Source organism: Mustela putorius, unplaced genomic scaffold, assembly GCF_011764305.1.
Source record: "Mustela putorius furo isolate JIRA1106 unplaced genomic scaffold, ASM1176430v1.1 tig00003846_pilon_pilon_pilon, whole genome shotgun sequence".
Lineage (NCBI taxonomy): Eukaryota > Metazoa > Chordata > Mammalia > Carnivora > Mustelidae > Mustela > Mustela putorius.
Genome location: NW_025421999.1, coordinates 20,044,277 through 20,070,192, shown reverse-complemented (window position 1 = coordinate 20,070,192; position 25,916 = coordinate 20,044,277). Strand labels below are relative to the sequence as shown.

General features: G+C 34.9%; 1 protein-coding gene across 7 annotated transcripts in view; it reads right to left on the bottom strand.

The window, feature by feature from the left end:
- The window catches only part of EYA1 (EYA transcriptional coactivator and phosphatase 1), a 360,075-nt gene that overhangs the window by 161,109 nt on the left and 173,050 nt on the right, over nt 1–25,916 (bottom strand). For 4 of the 7 annotated variants that reach the window (XM_045063205.1, XM_045063203.1, XM_045063204.1 and 1 more), the window contains exons 3-4: nt 7,039–7,088; nt 5,392–5,519 (exon numbers count right to left, since the gene is read on the bottom strand). In XM_045063205.1, coding sequence (XP_044919140.1) covers nt 5,392–5,519; nt 7,039–7,088 — 178 coding nt within the window. Of the gene's footprint in view, nt 1–5,391; nt 5,520–7,038; nt 7,089–12,273; nt 12,582–25,916 lie in introns of those variants that run through there. The other 3 variants (XM_004762374.3, XM_013061402.2, XM_045063206.1) reach the window with 3 other exon arrangements.

Genomic DNA, 25,916 nt, shown 5'->3' with positions numbered 1-25,916 from the left:
GACTGAATCTAACGGAAGCTAACACAACTAGTAAATCATGGAGCTGGGATTCAGATCCAGCCTCTTAACCATTATGCTGGTAGGTCAGGAATTTTCTGATGATTAATGAAATAAATCATGGAGAATGGTCAGCATTATGACTAACAGCAAGTTATTTATAAACAGTAGCCATTATTATTATTAATTAGTAACAGGCATGTGGAAACTCTTCTTATACACAATATATAGGCAAATATCGAATCCAAAAAATATTTCCTTTATCCTTTCATGGCCTTTGCTTAAGAACAATTTATAAGAGACCAATTATGTGGCTACAGGCAAACTTAAAAGATGTCAGTTAGAAATCCTTTTACTCACAATGTCCCCTAATCTTCCAGAAAGTAAATCATGTGCAGAATGTAAACAATAATAAAATTAGATTATCATGTTTCTATTGACAACAGAATATTTGACCACAAATATACAAATATAGCCTTTAAAAAGCAGCCTCAAACCATAATTTTATACACATTCACTCCAGTTTACATATTTCTTGTAAATAAGGTTTTCTCAAAAATACTCTAGTTGAATATAACTGTATTTTACTAAATTCACATTACAGTGAGAAAAACAAATCCAGATAATTTGTTAGTGTTCTAAGCTTTGTAGAAATGATAAAACAACTTTAAAATAGCTTCTGATAATATAAATTTGTAAAATTGAATTAACCTATCATCTTAAAATATGCAATACAAAATTAAATAAATTTTAAAACTCAGAAAATTTAGCCACCTAATTCAAGATTGTATCTCTTATCATCTTAGAAATCTGATATACCAATCCAAAATTACTATTTGAATTACCATCAGAATTCCTGAAACCCTATTTGTAGTGAGGATTCCAACTACATCTGGTTTTATGTCACTTAAATGCAAATTCATCTGCTGGAAGACAAGTTTAAGCTTCTTTCTGAGTTTGGATCTAAATTTACAATAGAGAAAACATAGAATTAGAGCTCTTAGTTCCACTTCCTCACACCTCTTTTTTTGCCTTTCCCTACTCCTCATCCCCAGACAACCAAAAACAAACACTCAAACTAGCAATATATGAACTGACCAATCTTAGGCTCCCATAGACATAAGACAACCAGAAAAAAAAGATGGAAAGAATCACTGCTTTTCAAACAAGGCCTTAATTAGGTACGTAAATAAAAATCCTTTCACTGCTGTAACACTGAGTCCTTCCGTAGGAAGGTTTCCCAACTACTTCTCACACTTACACAACACAGACATCAACACACAGACTCGATTGAACAGAGGCTTGAACATAAATCCACACATTAGAAATCCTCTCAGATTCAGTGGATCTAGGGAAGCAACACCAGCAAGAACCGTAGGTCTTAAAAATTATGATTTTACAATCTCTCTAATAAGAAGTTTCTATTCTTTCCCATCTTGGAAGACCAACTACCTCCCCTCAAAATAGGCAAAACGGTTAAAAGAAAGCCACAATTGCTGTTTTCATAACTACCCATTAGTCTCCTCCAAAGTAAGCCTTAAGTGTTTAATAGTAACTAAAATATTTATTAATTCATTTGGAAACATATCACTTCTACCAGTGCTTTTTTCATTGCAACGCAAACATTCATGCATGCTACTATTTTGTATTTTTACCTATCTATGCTTTCTATCTCAAAGAATTTATAAAGTGTGTGAAACCAACAGTTAACTACAATAACGATTCACAGAGAGGTTGGACTAGAATATAAAACACGAGTGGCTGAAATTTTTGCAATATGAAACATTCAAATAACTATTCTAACTGAAGAACATTTCATCTAGGAAATAAAAAAGCACAGTATTGGAGACTGGAGCTCAGGGTCTTTCTGTCTTTATCCCTTAGATGAACCATGAAAATAGGCACTAGTCTGTGAATACAGAACCTACAAACATTGAGTCTTATGATAATTTGGCAGCAGTCTTAAGAAGAAACTTAATATTCTCCGCCTCTCCATTCCATTCCCTTCTTGTTTGTTCTTCAGATGAAGTTATGGTTTTTGATACAGGAGATTTTCATGTTTTCTTAGCCTCATTATAGGGACAAGTGGTGGCAGGAAGTAAAAAAATGGCTGAGAAAGAGAGAGAAGAGAACCTATAGAAACGTGGGCAAAGCCAACAACTGTGTAAACTAAATGGAAGTTTTGTTGACCTCGTTAAAGAAGCTCATTTCAACGAAGCTGAAGTAGAGTCAACTAAATATAAATCATGGCCGGGCACCTGGGTGGCTCAGTGGGTTAAGCCTCTTCCCTTGGCTCGGGTCATGATCTCAGGGTCCTGGGATAGAGCCCTGCACTGGGTTCTCTGCTCAGCAGGGAGCCTGCTTTCCCCTCTTTCTCTCCGCCTGCCTCCCTGCCTACTTGTGATCTCTCTCTGTCAAATCAATAAATAAAATCTTTTTAAAAAATATATAAATCATGGCATATATAGCTAGAGATACTTGTTATGGAGTTAGGAGAGATGATGGCTATTTCAAACACGCTCCTAAATTTTAATGAATTTCTTGTTTTGCATTCTAATTCATGGGTGAACCGTGCTGGTTTCAAAATCAATAAGATTTTCAAAGAAGTACGAGGAAAATCTATAATGACTATATCCCAGGGAGGCTTGCCAGACACTCTAAGTTCACTAATTTTAAGCTTCACTCCTCTAGTGGTGACTGAGGGCAGTGAAATAAACACATTATGGAACATGTGAGCAGCATGTTCTACCTGAAGCAGCCAGGCTTCTACCTGAAGCCAGAATCCAAAGGAAAGAATAAAGGACTCCTTGATTTTTTTTTTATTGGCTCTATAAAATCTACTTAGATACCAGAACTGCTTTTCTAAAAACCATTCCAATTTATTTTTGATCACCTATCAAAATGGAAAGAGTTTCATATGAAAAGCCACCTTATCCAGAGATTTTTTTTTGAATGAATTTTTTTTGATGAATTGATTCACAAACTTAATAATAACCCAGAACTTTCTTATATAATTTGCATCTAAAAAGGCATGTAATGTGGATCCTGAAGGAAATTTGGATCCATATTTCTAAACTATGGATTAAAATAAAACTGGGTATCCCCAATGTCTTGACCAAATTTCCCTTTACCCTTTGGATAATTTATATTGATATCTTCTAACTTCCCTCTCTACCATTACCCTTGCAAAGTACACCCAGGGATGATGGCTACGAACAAAGCGAGATGAGTAACTACATCTGTCTGAAAAATTCATTCCCAAGACCTGAGATCATTTTTTTTTTTTTTTGATAAGTAAGTAGTTTCTAACTATTTGCCAGATTGCCTGGTTGAGCAGATTCCACAGTTATCTAAAATATTGTATGCTTTTGAACTATTTTGGTTATGCAAAAATTGTATAAGATACATATTCTTGAATATGGACCTGACAACAAGCCATTAAATGTAAACTTTTAAGAAATAATCCAACCACTCCACATGCTTTTAAAAAACAAGCCACACATCATTCACACAAGGCCTTCCTTAGGGGGCAGTCCCCAACACACAGTCTGTTTCAATATTATGTGGTTCCTATTCTGTAGGAGATGATTTGCCAGGAAATGATGACAGAATGAAACTGCCTTATCCCCATTTCATTTCTTCATAGATAAATCAACTCTTATTATTTTGTAATTACTGCTACTCCTATTTATTATGGTTCCATGCAAAATGTATGCTTAGTGTAAAAATGATTTAACCAGTCTTCTTTATTTTTAAGTTCCTTTGGATGATTTTCTTCTTTGGACTTAGTGAGGAGAATGACTACAGAAGGTTTGCACCCATGGCCCCCTTCGACCCTCCTATCAGCAGCTACCTGCGTGAGAACACTGGTGCAGGGCCCATCAGCCTAGGGAGCTGCACACGCCCCCAAAACAGGGCAGCAGCCAGGCTTCTACCTGAAGCCAGAATCCAAAGGAAAGAATAAAGGATTCCTTGATTTTTTTTTTATTGGCTCTATAAAATCTACTTAGATACCAGAACTGCTTTCCTAAAAACCATTCTAATTTATTTTTGATCACCTATCAAAATGGAAACAGTTTCATATGAAAAGCCACCTTATCCAGAGATTTTTTTTTTTTTTTTCTAGATCAGCAAAGTTTCTACTTTGGTAGAAAATGACAGTAACCATTTTTCATAAACACTCATAATGAATGTAGTTACTCAAAGAGTAAAAACAGACTATTTGCATGTTAAAAATAATCACTGTCAGTATAAAAATGAAGATGTCTAATATCAGGAACAACTTACTTTATATTTTTCCTATTATCCGAAATTTCATAATATTACTAATTTCAAAAGGCCTCACCAGTACACATTGGCATATCGCAAACAATTATATGGCATTTAGTTTTGTTTATTTTTTAAGAACTGTGATAAAAGATCACCATGGTGATTGGAAAATGATGGTTAAGGGTTCTGTTTATGGATAGGAGTCTAACATGGATAATTCCTTGAACTTCTAGTAAAACTTATGCTCTGAGGCTTAGTAAGGAGTAAGCACAAATATCTGTGAAGAAATTTTTCAATAGGCTAAATTAGAAATAAATACAATATAATATATAACATATCTTTCCATATGCTGAAGTTCTAAAATTACACATAGTACCTAAAGAAATGTGCATAACAGCTAACAATACATAGGGATAGCCTTGCTTATGTGTTTAGACTTAGGAGTGTATGGACTAAAATAGATATCTGCATAAAATTTACATATTCATATGTATCATTATACAAGATCATTGTAACAGTACTATGTTTAATGTGTACTATTCAATCTTTAAGAAAGTAAACAAATTTCATGTATCTCCCAAATAAGTCTGTATATTTGTAAACAAGTTTGTTTTCTTTTACTTATTTATATTTTCATGGTCATAGCCACAAGAACATCAGGCACACAATTTTACTGGTATTTAGAAACAATCCAGTCCAATGTTACAGTTAAGCAAATTTTACTGTATTTAGTAAAAAGAGGGAAAGTAAAATAAAGGAAATATTTCCAAATTCTCATTGCTCATAGAGTAAAACAATGCAAATTGATACTGTGCTCTGGAGAATGATCAAGAAGGAGCTAAAAAAAAAAACACTCAGAGGTTAGAAATGCTGTGCACACATGCATATCATATGTATAGATACATACATACGCACTTGTGCCAAATAAAACCAGCCTGTGTTAAAATAATTTAGTCCTCTGCACCTCCTGAGGATGAACACCGATTCACAAGTCAAATTACGTAGAGGGGAACTAGAACGGCAGCTACATGGGTTTGACAACTGAAATCATAACCACCTAATAACAAAGCATATACTGACGAAGAAACAAGGCGCAAGGTAAACAGGGAGAAGGCAGACACTCACCTTCGGTGCCATTGGGAGTCATGGAATTACTATTTCTATGAGAGTTATCGAGTTTGGGACCACTGGGGGGTTCACTACTACCACTCAGACGGCTATGCGGGCTGGTTAGATCCTGCATTTCCATAGACCTAAAGACAAGAAGCCTTCCGTGTGACAGATGTACCAAATTCATAACACTACTATTTAATGTGCTAACGACTTGACACCTCTGAAACCCATGCACACAAAAGTCCCTTTGTATCTGTTTTCTTAGACTCCAGATAGTTCATCTTACATTTTAACTTCAGTCATGCTTTCATAACATGTGGTGCTCAAAGGTGTCATTGCCTTACACATCCAACCAAACATTCACATGGCACTTTGAAAATCTTTTTTTTTTCTTACCCAGCTCATCAAATCACAATGAGACAATTGCATCTATTTTAATTTTCAAAGAAAAAAAATGCAGTCATACTTTTCTTTTTCTATTGAAAAAAAAAGAAGCATTATTTTTGTGGAAAAATATGGAAAGATAAATACGTAAACGGGTATAATAGGAAAAAAATCACTTTTCTATGGAATCTGTTCCATCTAATAAATTAGCACTAGGTACTCTCTTACAATTTACCACCCAATTGTAATTTAATGGGTCTCCAAACCAAATAAAACACTTGAAGCTTATAGTGTAGTGACAGGGAAAGAGATAGTCCTGATGCATGTGTTTACTCTGGCAAACTGCTTAATTGTTCCTCTGTTTCCCTTGAAACAAATGCAGCATTAAAACATTATGATGTCGGCTCACTTGTTTGCTTTGTGGATTACATACAGCGTGCCCAATTGAAAAGGGATAAGGCCAACATACAGTGAGTCCCTGTGAGCATTAGCACTTGGAATACCTCAGCTGTCACTTATTCAGGGAAACAACAATTCTACTTCAATGCTGCAATTTTGCATTCTTACCGTTTTATAAAAACAGTTAAATTCTCCCCCATCAAAGTTCTCAGGCTCAGTAGTTACTTATTCTATAAGGTTATGGTATAGAAACCACTAGCAGGATTAGCCATTAATATTTAATATTCTATTAATAGAAAGGAGGGGGCTTATTTCAAACGACTCAAAACACACCTAGATAAGCTTCTGCATTTTTTTTTTTTTTTAAATCTAAGGCCCATTTGCTTTATTTTAAACTTCTGTGTTTTTCTTAAAAAAAAAAAAAAAGGGTGGCATTAATGTTCCACTGAAGTGAAAAATGTTTCTGCCATCAATAAAAGCTAGATATTTTAATTTAAAGGCTGCACTTCAACTTACTGTAAATAGTTTTTAAAACAGTTTAATATGAACCATGTAACTTCTAAAGTGAGTTTTTACTTGCCCAAATCTTCTAAATCCAAACTAGAAATGGTTTACAATCCAACTTTTCTCTCCTGATTCACATTACACATTCACAGTTTACCTAACACTAGAAACTATAGCCCATAATCATTTTCAAACTCAGGCTCCTATTCCCTTTCGACATACTTAAAATTTTTTACAAGCGCACACACACACAAATTGTTAAGTAATTTCCAACAGAGGCTGTTGCTATTAATAGAAATAATGAAGAAATACTAGACAAAAATAGATATGGGTCACAGAAAGGTAATCTCCAAAAATGTCAAATATCCTTACCTGCAACTTGAGGAAACAGCAACATCTGAACTGGTTTGAGATGTTTGCACCTGTGATCAGGGGTAAGAAATTAGAAGCTGTTGTTAACTCTGCTTTACTGTCAGCTCTTAATTATACAGAGCACATGGCTGAAAACGACAATGCTCTCTTTTAACCAAAAGAGAAAAAGGAGGATACTGCAGCAGTGAAAGGCATATTGTCTTTAAGTTGAGGTCTCCACTGTTGTTTCCTCCTGCAGGTCTACCCTCCTCCTCCCCTTGTCAGGGGGGAAGGCAGCTAAATGACGGGATAGTGATTCATCACTGGCCTATGACAGCTGCAAACGGGATTACCCCTCCCCCAATCAACATGCAAAGCAGCCTTGCCCAGGCAGCTTGGAAAAGGTGCTTGGGGGGGGGGGCGGGGGGGGGAGAAAAAATAGCTATTAGCAAAATGAGTGTGTTTCACAGCAGTTGAAGAATTAATCCTCCAGCATCCTAAGAAGATCTTTCATCTTCTGCTATCACCAGCTGAAACAGAGTTCCCGCCCACCTTTTTGACTCCTGACAGTTTCTTATCCTTATCATGATGGTTTTCTCCTATATTTACTATTTGCCCTTTAACATTTACTGAAACGGCTTCTGGGCGACTTTCGGGTGATGCTGGACTGACTAAAATTGGCAAAGGCAAGTTTTCAGACCCCAAAATCACATCATGGAGCGATGTGCTCATTTACTCATGCAAGTTTGAGAAAAAAAATCAGTGAATGCTTATTTGCCATTGCCTGCTGAAACAGAAAAAGCAGTTAGCTTTCCGCTTAATTTTCTGTCCTTCAAGTCAACAAAGAGAATGGATGGCTTAATAATCAAGTCAATGTCCCAGTTAGCCAGCCTTTTGGTGCCTTTTGTCTCCAGATGAATCAACTAAGTTAAAGTGCAGGCTTTGCTAGTCCCTGCCCTTCCTCCAGAGGCAGCGCAAGCTACCAGCAGGTGAGAAGCTCAGGTGAGAGTGGGCTGCTGGTTTGCAAGCTCGGGCTAACGCCTCCCAGGAAAGAGCATTCTGAAAATTGCTTAAAATGGCTCAGAACTCCAAATCTTTGATGTGCATTTTCATTCAACCTGAACTGACATCAATTAGGGCTACAGAACAAAGATGAGAACCGAAGCATCTCAAATGGCATCAAAGTGATCCAACCGAGTATCTACTATTGAGTCCTGTTATTTTTTAATTATGATTTATGAAATTAAGAAATTCTACCTTTCTGGCAAGAACAGCGCATTGCTGGAGTCTAAATATCTTGGTGTAAGGCTCTGTGAAATTTCTAGGTCTGTGTTTCTAGAATATGTGCAGGACGAAAAATAATTAAGACACGCCTGAGTATTAAGTGAAAATGCAATTTTAATGCCTGTAGATATGTCATTTTGTGATAGCAGGCGTCCGCAGTTTTTGCTTAATGTTCTCACGCAAGATTAAATGTTTTCCTTTAGAAACTACAGCAATCTACCTCAAGGATAAATTTCCTTTTTTTCCCCCTTTTCCTGCTTTTATACACCTGGAATAAATTATAGGTGAGAACTAACTCAGTTTTAAGAACTCTCTTGGCCCAATTATGGGAAAGAGTATGTAAAACACACTTTCTGCTAAACGTTAAAATGCATTCCTATTTTAACATTGGCTAGATAGTATAATGTTGGAAATATAATTTTAGTTTCATTGTATACTTTGAAAGTTTGATTATACTTATATTTGTGACTTAGCCTATCATTAATTAAACCTCAAAGTCAAACTTAAAAATGAACTTCAAAATAAGGTCTTCAGTCAAACTTCAAAATAAAGCTTAAAAAAAAAAAAGAATTATTCTAACACGTTTTCTCACTGAAAAAAATGCATTTGCACAACATTTTTTTTAACGCTGGCCTCAATCTCTACTGTACTTTCATACACTAAAATTTTTGAAAGCCCATATCCATGATCTTCATTTCATTAAGGATACTTCAGATATATTCTTTTGTGTCTCAAGGATTATTTAAACCATGTGTTGTGTGTTACTGTATTTAAAAATGACTCTTTAATCAAAATAACTTTAAAACAACTAATCCTCACTTAGGCTGGTCAGCTGAATCCACATCGTGGTCCAGGAAAAATAAATCTACTCTCAAGAATGCGAATGCAGACAACAATTAGACACAGATGTGAGCAAAATTAGTTACAGTTTACAAAATGCTACACTTCACATGCTTTTAGTTTTTTATGTGTAGTACAAGATTACAGTCCAGTAAGGAAACATACTCTTAATAATGACTTATCTGAAAAGAACACCTATTTCTGATTGGTGCTGATTTTCTCTTATGTTTGACACTATCTTTGGAAGTTTCTGAGTTTTAAAGGTCTAAAAGCAAAAGGTGTTTCAAAAATCATTAACTAGGCATATTCCCATTCAAAAAGAGAAAAAAAATTATTTCATGGTTTTCAGAAAAATGCTATTAGACATTCAGTAAGCTCACATTTTCTGCTTCACATCCATAAACTTAATATGTTTCTTGTCTTCTTCTAATCTGGTATTTTTAATTCAAATGTTCCTATGAGTACAAAAATGTTTCCCATAACATCACAAATAGTCATCTTCTATTATAATGGAGTCACTTCATTTTAATGCTTTTTAAAACTCTTTGTATGGAATACCCACAGCAACATACTGAGAATTGCAAAAATACAAAGAGAAAAAAAAAAAATAGCAGAACTTCGTAGAATTTAAATTCAAGAATTCTAAACTAGTAACTTTGACTTCTGATTAGTTAATGAGGTCTTTTAAGTTTGCCTTTTTTCTAATTAAATTTCTAATTCTTCACAGATGGAACTTTTGTTGATGTTCAATTTGTCTCTCTCATTTTGTTAAACCTCACATAGTACTTCGCCAATCCATTGAATAGCCACATTAAATCTGTTAATACCATGCTCTTCAACCCCAGAAATTATTTCCAGAAGGCAAACTTGCTTTGAGAGATCATCAAACAAGACTTAAGGTACACATTTTATCACATTTTCCCTACCACAGAGCTCAGGATGCCAAGCAAAATTCATGACTTTTGCACTGTTTATTATACTTTGCTAAATTACAAATCAAAAGCATCTGACAGAAGATCATGTATGAAGCCAAAAAGTTAATAATGTTCTGTGAAAAGTAAACTGTAAATGGAAAGAGATTCTAAATCTCAGCAGCACAGAGCAAATAAAATGTAGGTACTTGTCTAAATTATGGGTTTTCCATAGGCTTTTTTGCTTGCTAGAAGCAATTTTTATAAAATGACTATAATTTAAAACTTTTTTTCCTTCAAAACTAAAAAGAAATTTTCAAAGTGAAAGTACTGAACTTATCTAAATAAATAGAGTTGGCAGACAAGCTGGTTTTGCCCAACCACACATCAACCTGAGTACTCCCAAATTTGAAAGACAATGGCAATTTTCTAATCAGAATGTATTTTATAAGACCGAGCCTTAGGCATAAATCTGCTTTTTAATTAGAATATATTCCTGCTAGAATTTTCTCCTCAACCAGTATTTCTTACTATGGTGTCAATGCTGCAATAAAAACCTGAACCTAAAATCGAAATGAAGTTCTAGGAAGAGGTAGATGTCTTTTAAATGCTAACACTTATTTCCTTCTTTATCAAAGACTCTCTAAAATGAATGCTCCAATACTATTACTGATTTCAACGTAAGATGCTGTATTTCAAACTTTCTCGTTTGAAGAAAATGACAAAAATCGAGTCCCCGTGAAAACAAAAACAAGCATTTAAAGACACTGGTGCCACTATAGTTTTAAAAGATTTGTTTTCAAAATTAGCATTCATTCAAAATGTTGAATGAAATACTTTTGCTATCTGATTAAATGGAAGGGATTTTATTCTCACTGCAAGTGTTTCTGCTTTTCCCAATGTATTCCAATATGAATTTTCACATTCAAGTGGAAATTTTCTGTTGAGAAAATCATTTATCATGTCTACGAAACTCACATAGCAGTTGACTTCCTTTTGGCACTCTAAAACTGAACAGTGGCTCAATTAGGCTTCTCTGTCTGTCACCGCAAAGAATTTTCAGGATTGAAAACCCATGGCTGTTTGCTCATTTACTGAACACTCTGGGCCTTAGGAGAACTCAAGCAGCAAGAAAGTCAAATATCAAATATTTGATAATGCAAAAAAAAAAAAAAATAACTATTCACGAATACATGTCTTCAAACCTCCGAACGGTGGGCAAAAAAACTCACAGAAGCCTAAAACAAAACCTACCCTGAAAGACACATTTAAACAAAACAAAACAAAACAAAACAAAAAACCCATCCAAACCCCATAAAACTACACTTTGGGCTTAACTGCTGACTTTTTGTACCCCTTGTCATTTTAAGAAATGCAACGTAAAAACACTTGTCTAAATTCAATGACAGGTCTGAATTTATTGAATTCCTGCAAAAGCTACTTAAATGTGTTCAAAAACTCCTCCCAAGAAATATAAGCCCATGAGTCATTAGCAATATACTGATTTTAAATGACAAATATTTTAAATGGTCATTCAAAAGTTTAAGAACCTTGTTTTTAAATTTCCAGGTCCATTCAAGTCATATAAAGTGTCAATAATGGAAAAGTACATTAATTTAGCAAATGTTTATTATTTCACCTTTTGAAGATGTTTAATATAATGTTTGGGAAATTTGTTTATTGAAGCCAAAGGATTTCCTCCCTTAAAAAGTGGTATCCATTGATTTTTGTTACCTGCTGTCCTTTCAAAATGTTAATTCCTTCCTCATTTTCTCCTATCAACCAAAGGTCCAGAGGAAAAGTTATCTGTGTTGCAATGCACATTATTTACACGCCTTTATTGCTTTATTCAGTATCACAACAATATTGGAGGTCTGTGCAATTCAGGAGAGATATGAAGTAATCTCCCTACAAGAATATAGCCCTGTGTTATATTTATATCGATCACAACAACAGTAATTGCTAACAATTAATTTGTAATTATCTCTTAATGATGCTAATCGCTCAGCTAATTTGGGGGTTAAGAACTATACTTTTATGATGGCACCCTGTGGCTGGTCAAGCACTACGTACAAAGTGTCCTAACCGTGCCCGTGCCCTAATGTTTTTATTTTAAAACAAATCCAAACAATACTAAAAGCGCTCCTGTTATCTTGGGCTCTGCCCACGGGACAGCTGTTGTCAGTCGCTACAATTTTTCAAACAGTCAGCTCGTACTTACAGCGCTTACATCCGCTGCATCCACCAGTTTAATGGGCTCCTTCGAATGTTCTGGTTTAGCAGACCTCCATTCCTTATGCAGTTTGGCTCCTGGGTAAGGACGCGGGAGGGCTTTTAGGAGCTCCCAGCGGAGCCCGGCGCTGCTGGGAGCGGGGCGCCTCGGGAGGGGGAAGCCCGGCCGCGGGGACAGCCGCCTGGCCGCTGCTGCAGGCTCGGGCTGCCGAGCGACTGAGCGAAAACGCGTTCCCCAGAAAGCAAACCGCCACAGTGGACGGTAACAGGAAGGCTTAAAGTCGGAAGTGGCACTGGAGAGTTTCTACCTCGCCCCAAACTCGGAGCCATCAGCTCCCACCGTTCTGTTTAGGAACCGCTTTGAGCCCTGCGCTCTTTCCCCACCAAACAGCAGCAGCAGATAGCATCTGAGAACCCTAGACAAAGAAACAGCAGAATCTCATCCCTCGATTTGTTTGCGCAGCCTTGTAGGTCTGCCCGTGGAGCCTCGGGGCTTTTTTTGTTTTTGCAACACAAACCACAGCTATTCTCTTGTGCTAACCTTATTGGTTTAAATGCAACAATTGAAAGGAGCCCTGCTCCGTCTGACTCAACCTTGCTGCTTAAAAAAAATTTATTATGTAAATGAACGCGCCCCATGCTATCTGAATAAACAGCTGTGAGAATAAGTTCTCTGAGACACTGTCAACACACATCTCCTGCTACAGCAGCTACCAATTACGAGCTTTGGGGAGTAGTTACACGTTATCTTTTATACTTTTCCAAAACTTTTTTCAGGCCCTGAAACTTGGGGAGTCAACTCTTTTCTTTTTCTTTTTTTTTTTTCTTCCCGAATGTACCAGTTAGCAGGTCTGGGAAAAATAAAAAAGAGAGAGATCGCCCGCGAGAATGGCCATTTATATATTAAGTAGGTAAAGAGAGAAAACAAGCAAACGTGTAAACTATTATCAGTTTAACAATGAAAGCCCGGATGAAGTTTCTGCAGTGATTTCTAGAATAGCTAGTTTTACAGGAACAATTTTTTTGGGGGGGTGGGGGATATGAACCAGATAATATTTCGGTGTTAATATTTTACAGTCATTTTTGGGAAAAGATTTATTTTATCTAGAACTTTTTCTTTACACTGTTCTCTTAAAAATTTTTTTAACTAAATTCACAATCTATGTATAATCCATAACACTTATCTAGAGAGTCGAGCTATTCATATTAGGACAAGATTACAGCTTTAGTTTAAAATGCGTACTTATTATCATGTTTTAGGCAAATAATAACTGTGGTTATTAGCTCGATGACAACCGTTATATTGATTTCAAATATTTAAGGAAGGTATCACTGATGTGCCTATTATATTTTAATTTGCCAGCTCCAAACCAAAGTTCAAAGGAAATGTTTATTTTGATACTACTCACTTATCATAACCAGTCTTGTACTCTAAATCAAAATCTTTAAACCCACTGGATTTTCTTTCAAACTATTTCACCATTACTGAAAATACTATTCTATGTATTCAAGCATCTTTTTTTTTTTTTTTAAAGGCTCTTGCTTTGGTATGAAAGAACGTTTTAAAAATCACAGTAAATTCTTATAATTTTATAATACCTTTCCAGATCATGAACTAATAAAACCGACACACACAGTCTTACCTTTTCTTTGCTAATTTGTAAATGAAAGCACCATTCCCATGCAACCAAAACACAAAGCTTCTAATGAACACAATTCAGTATGGACTTTCTCCCTCTCTCCCCCCTGAAAGGATGCCAATCTAAATTCCTCAGAAGAGAAAGCTTTGTCAAAACTAAGAGTCAGCTTAAACTGCAAACTCACCTAGGATTTCATTTTGTATGGTACCAGCAAGGAATCATGGGTGAGTCATCTGCCATGTTTGGGAAGCTGGGTCAAAAATCAGTTGATTGCTATTGGATCTGTTCATATATGCAGCAGAAATAGAATTACATTGCTACCTACAGCACTTTCTCAAACAGAAGTATCAGTTATTCAATATACTAAAGTATATATGCAGAAAATAAAATACAGCACATAATGGAGGTTTCCAGTGCTGTAAATGTCATGTAATGTTACATTACTTTAATCTGTGATGTCAGGCACCCGTATAGTAACTGCTTTTGCTATCATATTTATGTCTAAGATTCATAAAATAAAAATCCGAGGTGCTGGTTGGTTCAACCCTGGTTGAAACCCTATGTTAAGCAATTGTACCCATGCTTCCCATAGTTTGCAACTTATTCTAGATACGAAAGGCTAAAATATTACTTTTCTGATCCATGAGAGATTGTATTTGCAAATCCAGGAGACACAAACTCTATGAAGTTAGAACAGCAGGAATATCATGTAAAGTATCTGACTTTTATATATAAATTACTTGCCTATATTATAATCAAATTTCTCATATTACATTAGTTTTTATATTGAAATTCAATTATTTTTATTTATATAACCAAACAAGATACCATTAAAGAAATGATGCATGTAATTATGGGGAAAATTATGAAAAGCATGATGAAGGTAATATGACCACTAACATGATTCAGGTCATGCTTTATAATTATGTAACAAAGAGCTTAGTCATTGGCTAAAAGAAATACCCATGTGCATATACACCAATTCTACATGGTTTCCTTTTCCTAAAACAAAATTAGATGGATTAAAAACAATCACATGCTTATCCATAAATTTTGTCTGGTTACTACTCCTGATTATCAAATAGGCAATAATCACCATACAACTTATACCAAAAATAAGTTATTCTCTGATAAATAGCCAATATGTAAGCCATTGCTAATAGGATCCAGTTTGTAGTATACTGCTGACTTCCTATTTCTAAATTTTCACTAACTATAATTATATAACTTATCCATGTATTTTAAGGACAAAGGTGTCCCTTAAATAAAGCCATACACATTACAACAGCAATTAGAAACATTTGCTGAAAATTTACCAGAAGTAAAGACAGGTAATAGTAGAAAGCATTACCTCCTGGTATTTCCTGAAGAAATTTCAGCACAAACATATGAATAGGAGTATAGAGATTTCTAATATGCCTTTTCCTCACTAAAGCAAAAAACAAATATATAATTTTATCAGAAAAGGAAAACACTTGAAATAGGCAACTGAAACAAAGTGTTTGAATACTGTCAAGATGACAGTGTCTTTCATCCACTGTATCTCCAAACAGGTTTTATCTTCTAGAACAAGCTATTGCTTAGATATGTGCCTGGTTCTAGAGAGGTCTGCAATTTTAAGAGAAGTTGTTAGTGCTTTCCAATTAACAGAATTTTAAATAAAGGCATGATTACAAAAATAAACAAATGTCCATAATTTAAAAAGTCTAGGGCAGGTATAAGGAATTTATTAGAACAATCGAAAAGGTAACTTTGAACTTTTTTAACACTACATAAGTAAACAGTTGATTAATCAAATAAAATATAAGAAATGAACACAGAAAAAATGATTAAATGCAAATGTTCCTTTCCTTTATTCCTTCCAGTAACAATAATAAAGATTGTAATTGTGGAGTTCTCAATAAAAAATGTACTCAGAAGTTATTTCTCTTCTATTTGTAGGTACCTTTTAATAATTCTACAATTAAGGGTACACACTATTACTTGGCCTGATGTCAACCATCTCTTACCTATGTTTCTACCATTCTTAGCAGATTACTGCTCATGAAAATGATATAATAAGTTGCAAAAACATAATTAGCATGTAAAGGACAGCATTTTCTCTTCAAAAGCAAAATCCTAATGATTCTTTCTTCCATATCGGTAAAATCAGTAATATCTGATCAATAAGATCAACATTTTGCGATTCTCATGGTTTGAAGTGGAATGGCAGATAGAATATTCCAAAATATTGTACTTCTGGTCCCCCCTGCTTCCAAAGGACTCTCTCTTCTCGTGGCTCATGCCATGGCATTACATTTCTGGCTTTTTTATGGAACAATTGAAGCAGTGGATGGCTGACATTAAGATCCCTGCTGGCATTTGGAGTGGTCACTTTCATGACCTCCTCTTTCCCCACTGGCACGAGACCTACAGTGAGGGCCCTGCTCCCAGTAGCCTTCTGTTGAAACACAACCAAGGAAAACATCCTCTATTTATTTTAAGAATGATATTAGGTCTGCCAAACTGAATGTCTACCAGTATTTTGCTTAATGTTTTCCATTCAAACTCCAACATGAATAGCTTTTAACAGTAAATTTCAGGAGGCAATTACTAGCTATTCACTGTACCATGGAAAATTATTTTAATAAATATTATAGTCTTTATACCAACACAATTTGGAAATATAATCTATTTCCTGGCCCTCTAATAAGTACACTGGTTATTACATATGAATAATAAAGTTTATTGAGGTAGGGTGGGAAATTTATCATATGTAGTGATGACTGCCTGTAGGATTTTTTTTTAACAAAATTATTATTCTAATAGAAACTTTGAGGAGCACTTATCAAAACAAATAAGGATAACAAAGGCAGTGGTAGATTTTTAAGAAAAGCGAATGGGATGATAGAGGTACTTTATCTAAAAAAAATATGACAGATGCCAGATTTTCTATTTTAAAAGCAACGGATTTTCCAAAATGGCAAACGTAGTTACTTTTTCTCCCTTCTGCCAAAAATATGTAAATAATTGTCTTGGAAGCCTATGCTTAATCTCAGCCATAAGCTCTTTTGCTTTCTTACACTTTAAAATGGATTTCTGTTGACGTGAGGTGACCTCGAAAACCCAGATTTGTCTCCTCTTCAAACTTTTTATTCTCAAAGCCATGGACAAAACCAATCTTGTCAGCACCTCCCAACACTTGTAAGAGGATCTGGAAATTTGTTTTGTGTTTTCCAGGTTTCATGACAGCTGAGTTCACAGTTTTTAAATTCTTCAGAAATGATGACTATCTCACGGAACAGGGAAGGAAATTCATATTTATTGAGTGCTTACTACATGCCAGGCGCTGTGCAAGGCGTTTTACAAACATTCTTCATTTACACGACAACTTATCTGTAGGAATCCTGTGTTTTAAAAAATGTGTCCCCACCCCCTCACTATTTGTTCAAGAATGTGCCTCTTTTTTCTAACACAATCGAAGTTACCACTAAACAGTAGAATGGAGCACTGGAACATCAATGTGTCCTGGGCTGTGTCTTCCTTTTGGAGCAAGAGGACACCCACTAAAGTTAATAAATCCAGAAAGGTGTGTAACATGTTGAAACTATATATATTGAAACGATATATTCACTGTAGAACAGGCACAATCACTATGTAATATAGGATTATTCACAGACATAAATATAAGTTAGTGTGCAGGTTCAAGAATAAAAAATACATTAAATGATCAATAGGGAAAAAAAAGTAATGAATCCTTAAACCTGAAATAATCAAATCAGAGATACATTTTTTCTCATTATTTATCCAAAAAAGGTGAGTTATCTTTCTAAAATAAGGATTATAAATACCCCCAACTTTTTCTTCATAATAAAAAAGAGACACTGAGGGTCTGAATCTACCACAAGCAAATTATATGGACAACTTGTTTTACAGTTCTACCCATTTCTTCCCTTTTGTATTCTTAATTTCAGTTATCCAACGTGATACTCTTTGATCTTAATAGCTATTACATCATAAACACTTGATTCGTTCATGAGGAAATAATTACGTTCAAAATGTACTCCAAACGTCCTTATGCATTTGGAGGGATAGTTTAAGTATCCAGAATCAAGAAGCTCTCTTATTATTACAAAGGAATTGCCAGGAAGGGACAAAATAAAAAACCCAAACTTAATAACCTAGAGAATTTTTTTCCTCCTTCAAGCAGCATTAACTTTTTCCCCCTCCAGTCTCCCAAATCGGAAAAAAAGAGTAACCTCTCAAGCTGTTTTAGACAGAAGGTCAGAATTCAAAGGATCGGTAACCTAATCCACGGTGTGCGGCAATCACACTGCTATTGGAAACACAACCAGAAGAACCCTTTTTCTAGATGTTTTTATGAAGCAATGTCAATAGGTATACAATCTGGAGGTTTCTCTCTACTGTAAAGATTCATACCTGCAGACGATCAAGTTGCCTTGGGTCCTGGAGCGTTGCTTTAGAATGCTGTCAAGTTAGGGAAAAATAGATTTTGCTTTATATGCTAAGGAAAACAACAGCTCCACTTTGAACACTCAAAGAGAGCACCTTTTCAGGACCAAAATGGAAATAAAGATGGGAATTTTCTAGTCTTTAGACATTCATAAATAATCAGAATTCTTACTTCAGCTGGTTTAATATTGGGAGCATTATACTGATTTTTAAAAATCTGTAGCTCGTATTCTTTCAAAAAAAAAGGAAGTCAGAGCATCCACAGTTTCTTTCAAGGACTCAGTTTTAACATCATCAGAGATCCGGTTTACCTGAATTACAGAGTAAAACAAAGTCAAGATCTGGGGTTTTCTGAATTAGCGTATTTTAAATACATATGATTCTTTAAAAACAATACCCTGGTTGATAGAGAATTAGACTGGTGGCTCGCTTTTTTAATCAATATAAGGAAAAACAACTAGTTTACCAAGAGGTCAGAGAGCCAGTAGGGGAGACCTCTACTGCACGGTTATCATTGACAAGCTCTGCTGAAAGATCCGCAAAACTCCCATTAGCTCTGGCCTCCTGGGACAGCTGTTCACTTTCCTTCCTGCCCTTGCCTGAGAGCACAGATCTTCCTCACCAGCAGAGAGTGGATGAGAGGGGTAAGGAGGAGGCAAAGGAGAGACAGAACAAAAACAAAGCAAAAACCAAGAAGTTACTCAAGACAATAATCAGAAAACCAGTTCAAGGATCTGAGCTTTTTTTTTTAAAAAAGAATGAGTGTCGATGACTGAGAAATTCTAAAGGAAAAACATCATGTTTTTAGACATGCAGATTTTATATGTTTTAAATTTATAGTACCCTTACTGGTATAGATGTCTCTTTTGGGAGGCCTTTCATTTGATAAATATAAAAATGAAAAAAAATATATAAAAGTCCTAACTCACCACAAATAAATGTGTTCATGACTAAAAATCAAAGACCATTTAAAAGAACAACCCACATCACTAAGGTCTTTATTTACAGCTTTCTAAAATCATGTCTATTCCCAACCAATGAATGGCTTATTTTGAAAATAAATAAATAAATAAATAATAAGATATTTTAAAGGAGATTTCATATTAAGACATTCTTGAAGCAGCATATACCACATCTTTCTATACTTTTGGATTTTGTGTCTATCACTGTTCAAAGTTTAAATGCTGTCCTTTTCCTTAAATTTGTGGAACTACCAAAATTTACCTATAATCATTAGACTAAAAAATAAAAATGCAATAGAGGGTCAAGTTCTAAAGCTGGCCTTAGCATAGGTTTTCTATGTGCCCTTTGTTATCACAATACGAAGACTCTCTATTTATAATCTGTAACAGGCTACCTATAAAGCGGATGCAAGAATTGGGGCACCTGGGTGGCTCAGTTGTTAAGCATCTGCCTTTGGCTCAGGTCATGATCCCAGGGTCCTGGGATGGAGCCCCGCACTGGGGAGTCTGCTTCTCCCTTTCCCTTAGACCCTCCCCCCAGCTCATGGGTTCCTTTTCTCTCAAACAGATAAATAAAATATTTTTTAAAAAAATGTTTACTGCAAAGGTAAAGCTCTCATATATCATAAAATAGCAACAGAAGACTGATTTTCAAATCAGTTTAATTAAGCAAATGTAGAATGAGTGCCCAGTCAGAACATGGCAAGTTTCTAACAGTAGCACAGCTTGGTACACATGGTAGGTGCTCAATAAACGTTATGTAAATTAATTAATGCATGCACATTTGGCTACTTGACAGAATGGGATCCTGGTTTGTGAAAGAAAAGTTATTTCCCTGAATTTCTTTTGCTTCTATGTTTTTATATTCCTTACACGTTGTTGTATTTGTCTTCCATTGGAAACTCTAAAGGGGACCGGCTAGGACATTATCATCATAGGGAAGTTAATCTCATTCTCATGTTCAAAACATATTTAAAACACTTTATAGAACCAGATTGAATAATTGAAACTGTGCCAGGAATTTGCCATCCTGACAACAGGAAATAACCAAATCCTAAGGAAATCAAAAAATTAGAAGAGACCTGAAATCACTGTACCCACATGGTCTATGTTTTAGAGTGGGACAAGAAAACGAAATAAAAAGTTAAGCTTCATTTAAAAAGAAGCTGTCATCGGCATATTTAGTTTTACCTATCATATTCCTTCCAAAGAGCTCTTTACCCCAAAGCAGTTGATATTTCCCTTTTGAATTCTTAAAGGAAAAATGCAGGAAATTTAATAAAATATGTTTAAGGGCATACACAATAGAATGAAAATATCTTTAAAGAAACCCTACATCCTCACATTTCAGAAATACTTCATTATAGAAACAGTCACAACCTCATCATTTCAATATTCTGCAGCTTGGAGGCTATGCAGAAATTTAACTACCCAAGTTAGTTAGTGGGTCTGTCAGCCTATCAGTCACTCCACAAATATTTATCATGCATCTAGTATGTTCCAGGTACTATGGGCACTAGGAGATGAAGCAGTAAATGAGCAGACAGAATTCCCACTTCATGTGTGCCTAAAAGTATGTAAATAAAAGACAACCAATTGGACATACACATTTATTTTTGCTTTTTACTACAAACCCCACTAAAACAACAGTAAGTGGATTTTTTAAATGGATTGTTTTTTTAAAGCATAAAGCCCAAAGAAAGAAGAGGACAGTTTTCGAGAAAATGGTAAAAAAAAAAAAAAAAAAAAAATTAGAAGTGAAAAAAAAGATCATTAGTAACTGGCTTAGCAGATCTGAGAAAGCTGCATCCGAAGTTGGCAGGGAGGAAAGCTGAAAAGCAATCCAATTTACACCAACAAAGCCCCTGACATCTCAGGAATTGGAAGTACCAAGTACTTTTGGAAGTAGAAATAAAAAGAAATACAAAAAAAGGAGGACAAATCAGTGTAAGAATCAGTTAGAATCACTCTTAGATGCCACTCCACATAGTTAGACAAACAATATGTTCAGGGAGGGGCACCAAACCAAAAACAGGTGGATTCTGTTTGCAGAATCCTGAATGCTGGGACACACTGAATTCTGGGACAACTGCCCCTGTTTCCTCCCACAAGTCCTTTCTCTATTCTAATTCCTAAAATAATGACAGCTCTATCTAGGTTATCCAGGTAGTAGATAAGAAGGGTCTTCACTAAGAATTCTAACTAGCCCAAGAGGAAAGACTTTAGATACTTACACGTGGAGGTCTCTCAAAGAAAAGACCCAGCCCAACTGCCCTACCCTAAAAACCATGGCCTATCAGTCCCCAGACAATAGTCAATTCTAAGGTAATTCACTTGTACATATGAGCCAATAGTCAAGGGTTATCTGTGTCTGAGTAAACCCTCTTGCAAGAAATGTAGAAACAAAATGAACAGAGAAAAGCAATCTGAGGAAACAGAGGTCAGGTCAGGCAAAAGCTAAGAAAAACAAAAACAAAAACAAAAAATCTCACTAACATCTACAGAGAAATAAAATAGTAAACAAGATAGGAAAGTAGCAAGAATGATTTTTTTTTTAAAAGAGAAAAACATCTAACAACAAGAAAGAGCCCTTAAAATAAAAGGCAGAATAGCAGAAATTCAATATGTTTTGAAAAAATAAAATTGAGGAAGTTTTACAGAGAATAGAGCAAAAGACATGGAAAATACAAGAGAAGAACAGAAAATACAATAAGAAAATGAAGAAATATAAGAAAAATATGGTGGTCCAACAACAAAATAACTGGAGTTCCAGAAGGAAAGCAGAGAAAATGAAGAGTAAAATTTAAATAAATAATTCTAAAATGTTCCAAAGGGCATTAGTTTTCAGAATGAAAGAGCTCAATGAATACTCAACAAAATAGATTAAAAAAAAAAAAAAGGATAATGGACATTGTTGGGAAGTTTCAAAACCCTTGGCAAAAGGGTAGCCCCTAAAGTATCCAAAGAGAAAAAAACATATCCACAGACAAAACAGATCACATGACTTCAGACTTCTTAATTGAAACCTGTATTTCTAGAAGGTAATAGAACAATGGTGTCAAATTTCTTAAGGAAAATAAATTCTCAACTTAGAATTTTGTATCTTAAAAAACTATAACAAGTAGAAGTATTTAAGATATTTAAATCAAGTGGAGGATATCTGCAGACATGTCAGGTTTACACTTGATCTTAGCCAAAAGGCCAAGAAGTGAAGACATGTCAGGTTTAAAAATGTTATTTCCAAAATATCTTTTTTCAGGGACCGAACAGAAGATATGTCCTATAGAAATTTGAGAGCAAACCTCCTTCATGAAATAATTCAACCAAACAGGAAAGAGAAGAATCTAATCACTAGTGTTCATAATAAAGAGAATTTCTAGGATGATAGCTCTGCACCAGGCATGGCTGTCCAAACGAGAGGAGGTCAGGAAACACCAGAAAAGTTTTCAAGATGAAAAGATTGATGGAATAGTTGATACATCTGAACATACAGAAAGAAGAGTTAAGCAATCAGGGAAGGGTATGAGATTGAATTACTAAAAGAACTTGTAGAATACTACGTGCAGCTGCAAGAGCATACATAGAGAAGGAGTGACACAAATGCCCCAAATCAGGAAATATCCATATTGGAAGTATGGCAGGACTGACAGTTTTTGTGTGTATGTATTGGGGTAGGAGTGAGATGAAAGAGGAACAAATATTCATCTTCCATAGTGGCAAATTAATAAGTAACACCTAAAAATGGGGGGAAAAAATCAACAAGGGAAAATATAGCAAGATTCAGCTGAAAAGTTAGCAGTGGTTTTATCTGGGAAAGGCAAAGAAAGATTAAGGTTAGGTAGGAGAATCTCCGTTCCACAATAATTTTTATGGGTTTGTTTGACTTTCAAATTTATGTGCATATAATTTTAATTAAAATAAAAACAAAATAAATTTTCTGCTGTATATACTACTTGTTGACAAGTACTAAAAAATATTTCAGATAAAATTTAGTAGAGAGGGTTATAGGGAAAGGAGTGGGTGCTGTGTTTACTTGTCAAGGAAAGCCTCTTTGAGGAGGAGCACTTGAGTTGAGGCATAGATAATCAAAAGGTAGTAGACTACAAGAGCTAAGTAAGAGAAGAACAAAGCCAGTAGAAGAAAGGAAATAATAAAGATTAGAACCAAAATAGAGACTAAAAAAGCCCAATAGAACACATAAATGAAACCAGGAGCTAGTTCTTTGAAAAGATAAAACAAAATTGATAAAACTTGAACCAGACTTACCAAAAAAAAAAAAAAAAAAAAAAAAAAAAAAAAAAGAGAGAGACAGAGGACTCAAAAAAATAAAATCAGAAATGAAGAGGAAGTAAAAGCTAACACCACAGAAACACAGGTGTTTATAAGAGAATATTATGAAAAATTATATGCTAACAAATTGGACAGCCTAGAAAATATGGATAAATTCCTAGAAACGTAACCTTCCAAAACTGAATAAAGAAGAACTAGAAAATTTGAACGGACCAATTACCAGTGACAAAATTGAATCAGTGATAAAAAAAAGAAAAGAAAACTTCCAATGAACATAAGTCCAGGGCCAGATGGCTCACAGGTCAGTTCTACCAAACATTGAGAGAAGAATTAATACCTATTCTTCTCAAACCAACACAAAAAATAAAAATGGAAGGAGAGTGCTCAAATTCATTCCACAAGGCCAGCACTATATTCTGTCCCAAACCAGATAAAGACAATACAAAAAAAAAAAAAAAAAAAAGAATTCCAGGCTAGTATCTTTGATGAACATAGACACAAAAATCCTCAACAAAATATCAGCAAACCAAATCTAACAATACGTAAAAAAAAAATCATTCACCATCATCAAGTGGAGTTCATTCCTGGGATATAAGTTTGGTTCAATATTCACAAATCAGTGTGATGCATCACATTAACAACAGAATGGATAAAAAAAAATATGATCACCTTAATACATGTAGAAAAAACATTAGACAAAATACAACATCCATTCATGATAAAAACTCTCAACAAACTAGGTTTAGAGGGAACATACCTCAACATAATAATGGCTATGTGTGAAAATCCCACAGCTAACATCAGACTCAATGGTGAAAAACTGAGAGCTTTTCCTTTAAGATCAGGAACAAGAAAAAGATGTTCGTTCTCATCACTTTTATTCAACATAGTACTGAAAGTCGTAACTACACTCATCAGAAAAGAAAAAGTAATAAAAGACATCCAAACTGTTAAAGAAGCATAAAATGTTCACTTTTGCAGATGATGTGATACTATGTATAGAAAATCCTAAAGATGCCACCAGAAAACTACTAAAACTGATAAATGAATTCAGTAAAGTCACAGGATACAAAGTTAATATATACAAGCCTATGCATTTCTAAATACTGATAATGAAGTAGCAGAAAGAGAAATTAAGAAAACAATCCCATTAACACTTGCACCAAAAAAAAAAAAAAAAAAAAATACCTAAGAATGAACTTAACCAGGAAGGTAGAACACCTGTACTCCAAAAACTATAACATATTGACGAAAAGAGTAGATGACAGAAACAAATAGAAAAATAATCCATGCTCATGAATTAAGGGAACAAATATTGTTAAAATGTCCATTCTACCTAAAACAACCTACAGAGTTAATGCAATCTCTATGAAAATACCAACAGCATTATTTTTGTAGAACTAGAAAAAACAATCCTAAAATTTGCAGAATGCTGAATCAGGAATCACAATTCCTGATTTCAAGTTATACTACAAAGCTGTACTAATTAAAACAGTATGGTACTGGCACAAGAATAAACACATAGATCGATGGAACAGAACAGAGAACCCAGAAAGAAATCAATTATTATGTAACCAATTAATCTATAACAAAGGAGGCAAGAATATACAATGGAGAAAAGACGGTCTCTTCAGCAAATGTTGGGGAAATTGGACAGCTGCTGGCAAAAGAATGAAACTGGACCACTTTCTTACACCATATACAAAAATAAACTCAAAGTGGGTTAAGGAACTATACGTGAGACCTGAAACCATAAAAATTCGAGAAGAGAGTACAGGTAATAATTTCTCTGACATTGGCTATAGCAGTATTTTTCTAGATATGTCTCCTCAGGCAAGGGAAACAAACACAAAAATAAACTATTGGGACTACCTTAAAATAAAGAGCATCTGCACAGTGAAGAAAACCATCAACAAAATAAAAAGACAACTTACTAAATAGGAAAGAGCATTTGCAAAATGATTTTTCCAAAGAAGACATACAGGTTGCTAACAAACATATGAAAAGATGCTCAATATCACTAATTGCCAGGGAAATGCAAATCAAAATCACAATGAGATGTCACCTCACACCTGTCAGGATGGCTGAACTAAAAAACATAGGAAACAAATGTTGGCGAGGATGTGGAGAAAGGGGAACCCTCGTGCACTGTTGGTGGGAATGCAAGCTGGTGCAGCCACTGTGGAAAACAGTATGGAGGTTCCTCAAAAAATTAAAAATAGAATTAGCTTGATCCAGTAATTCCACTACTGAGTATTTACCCAAAGAAAATAAAACAAAAACACTAA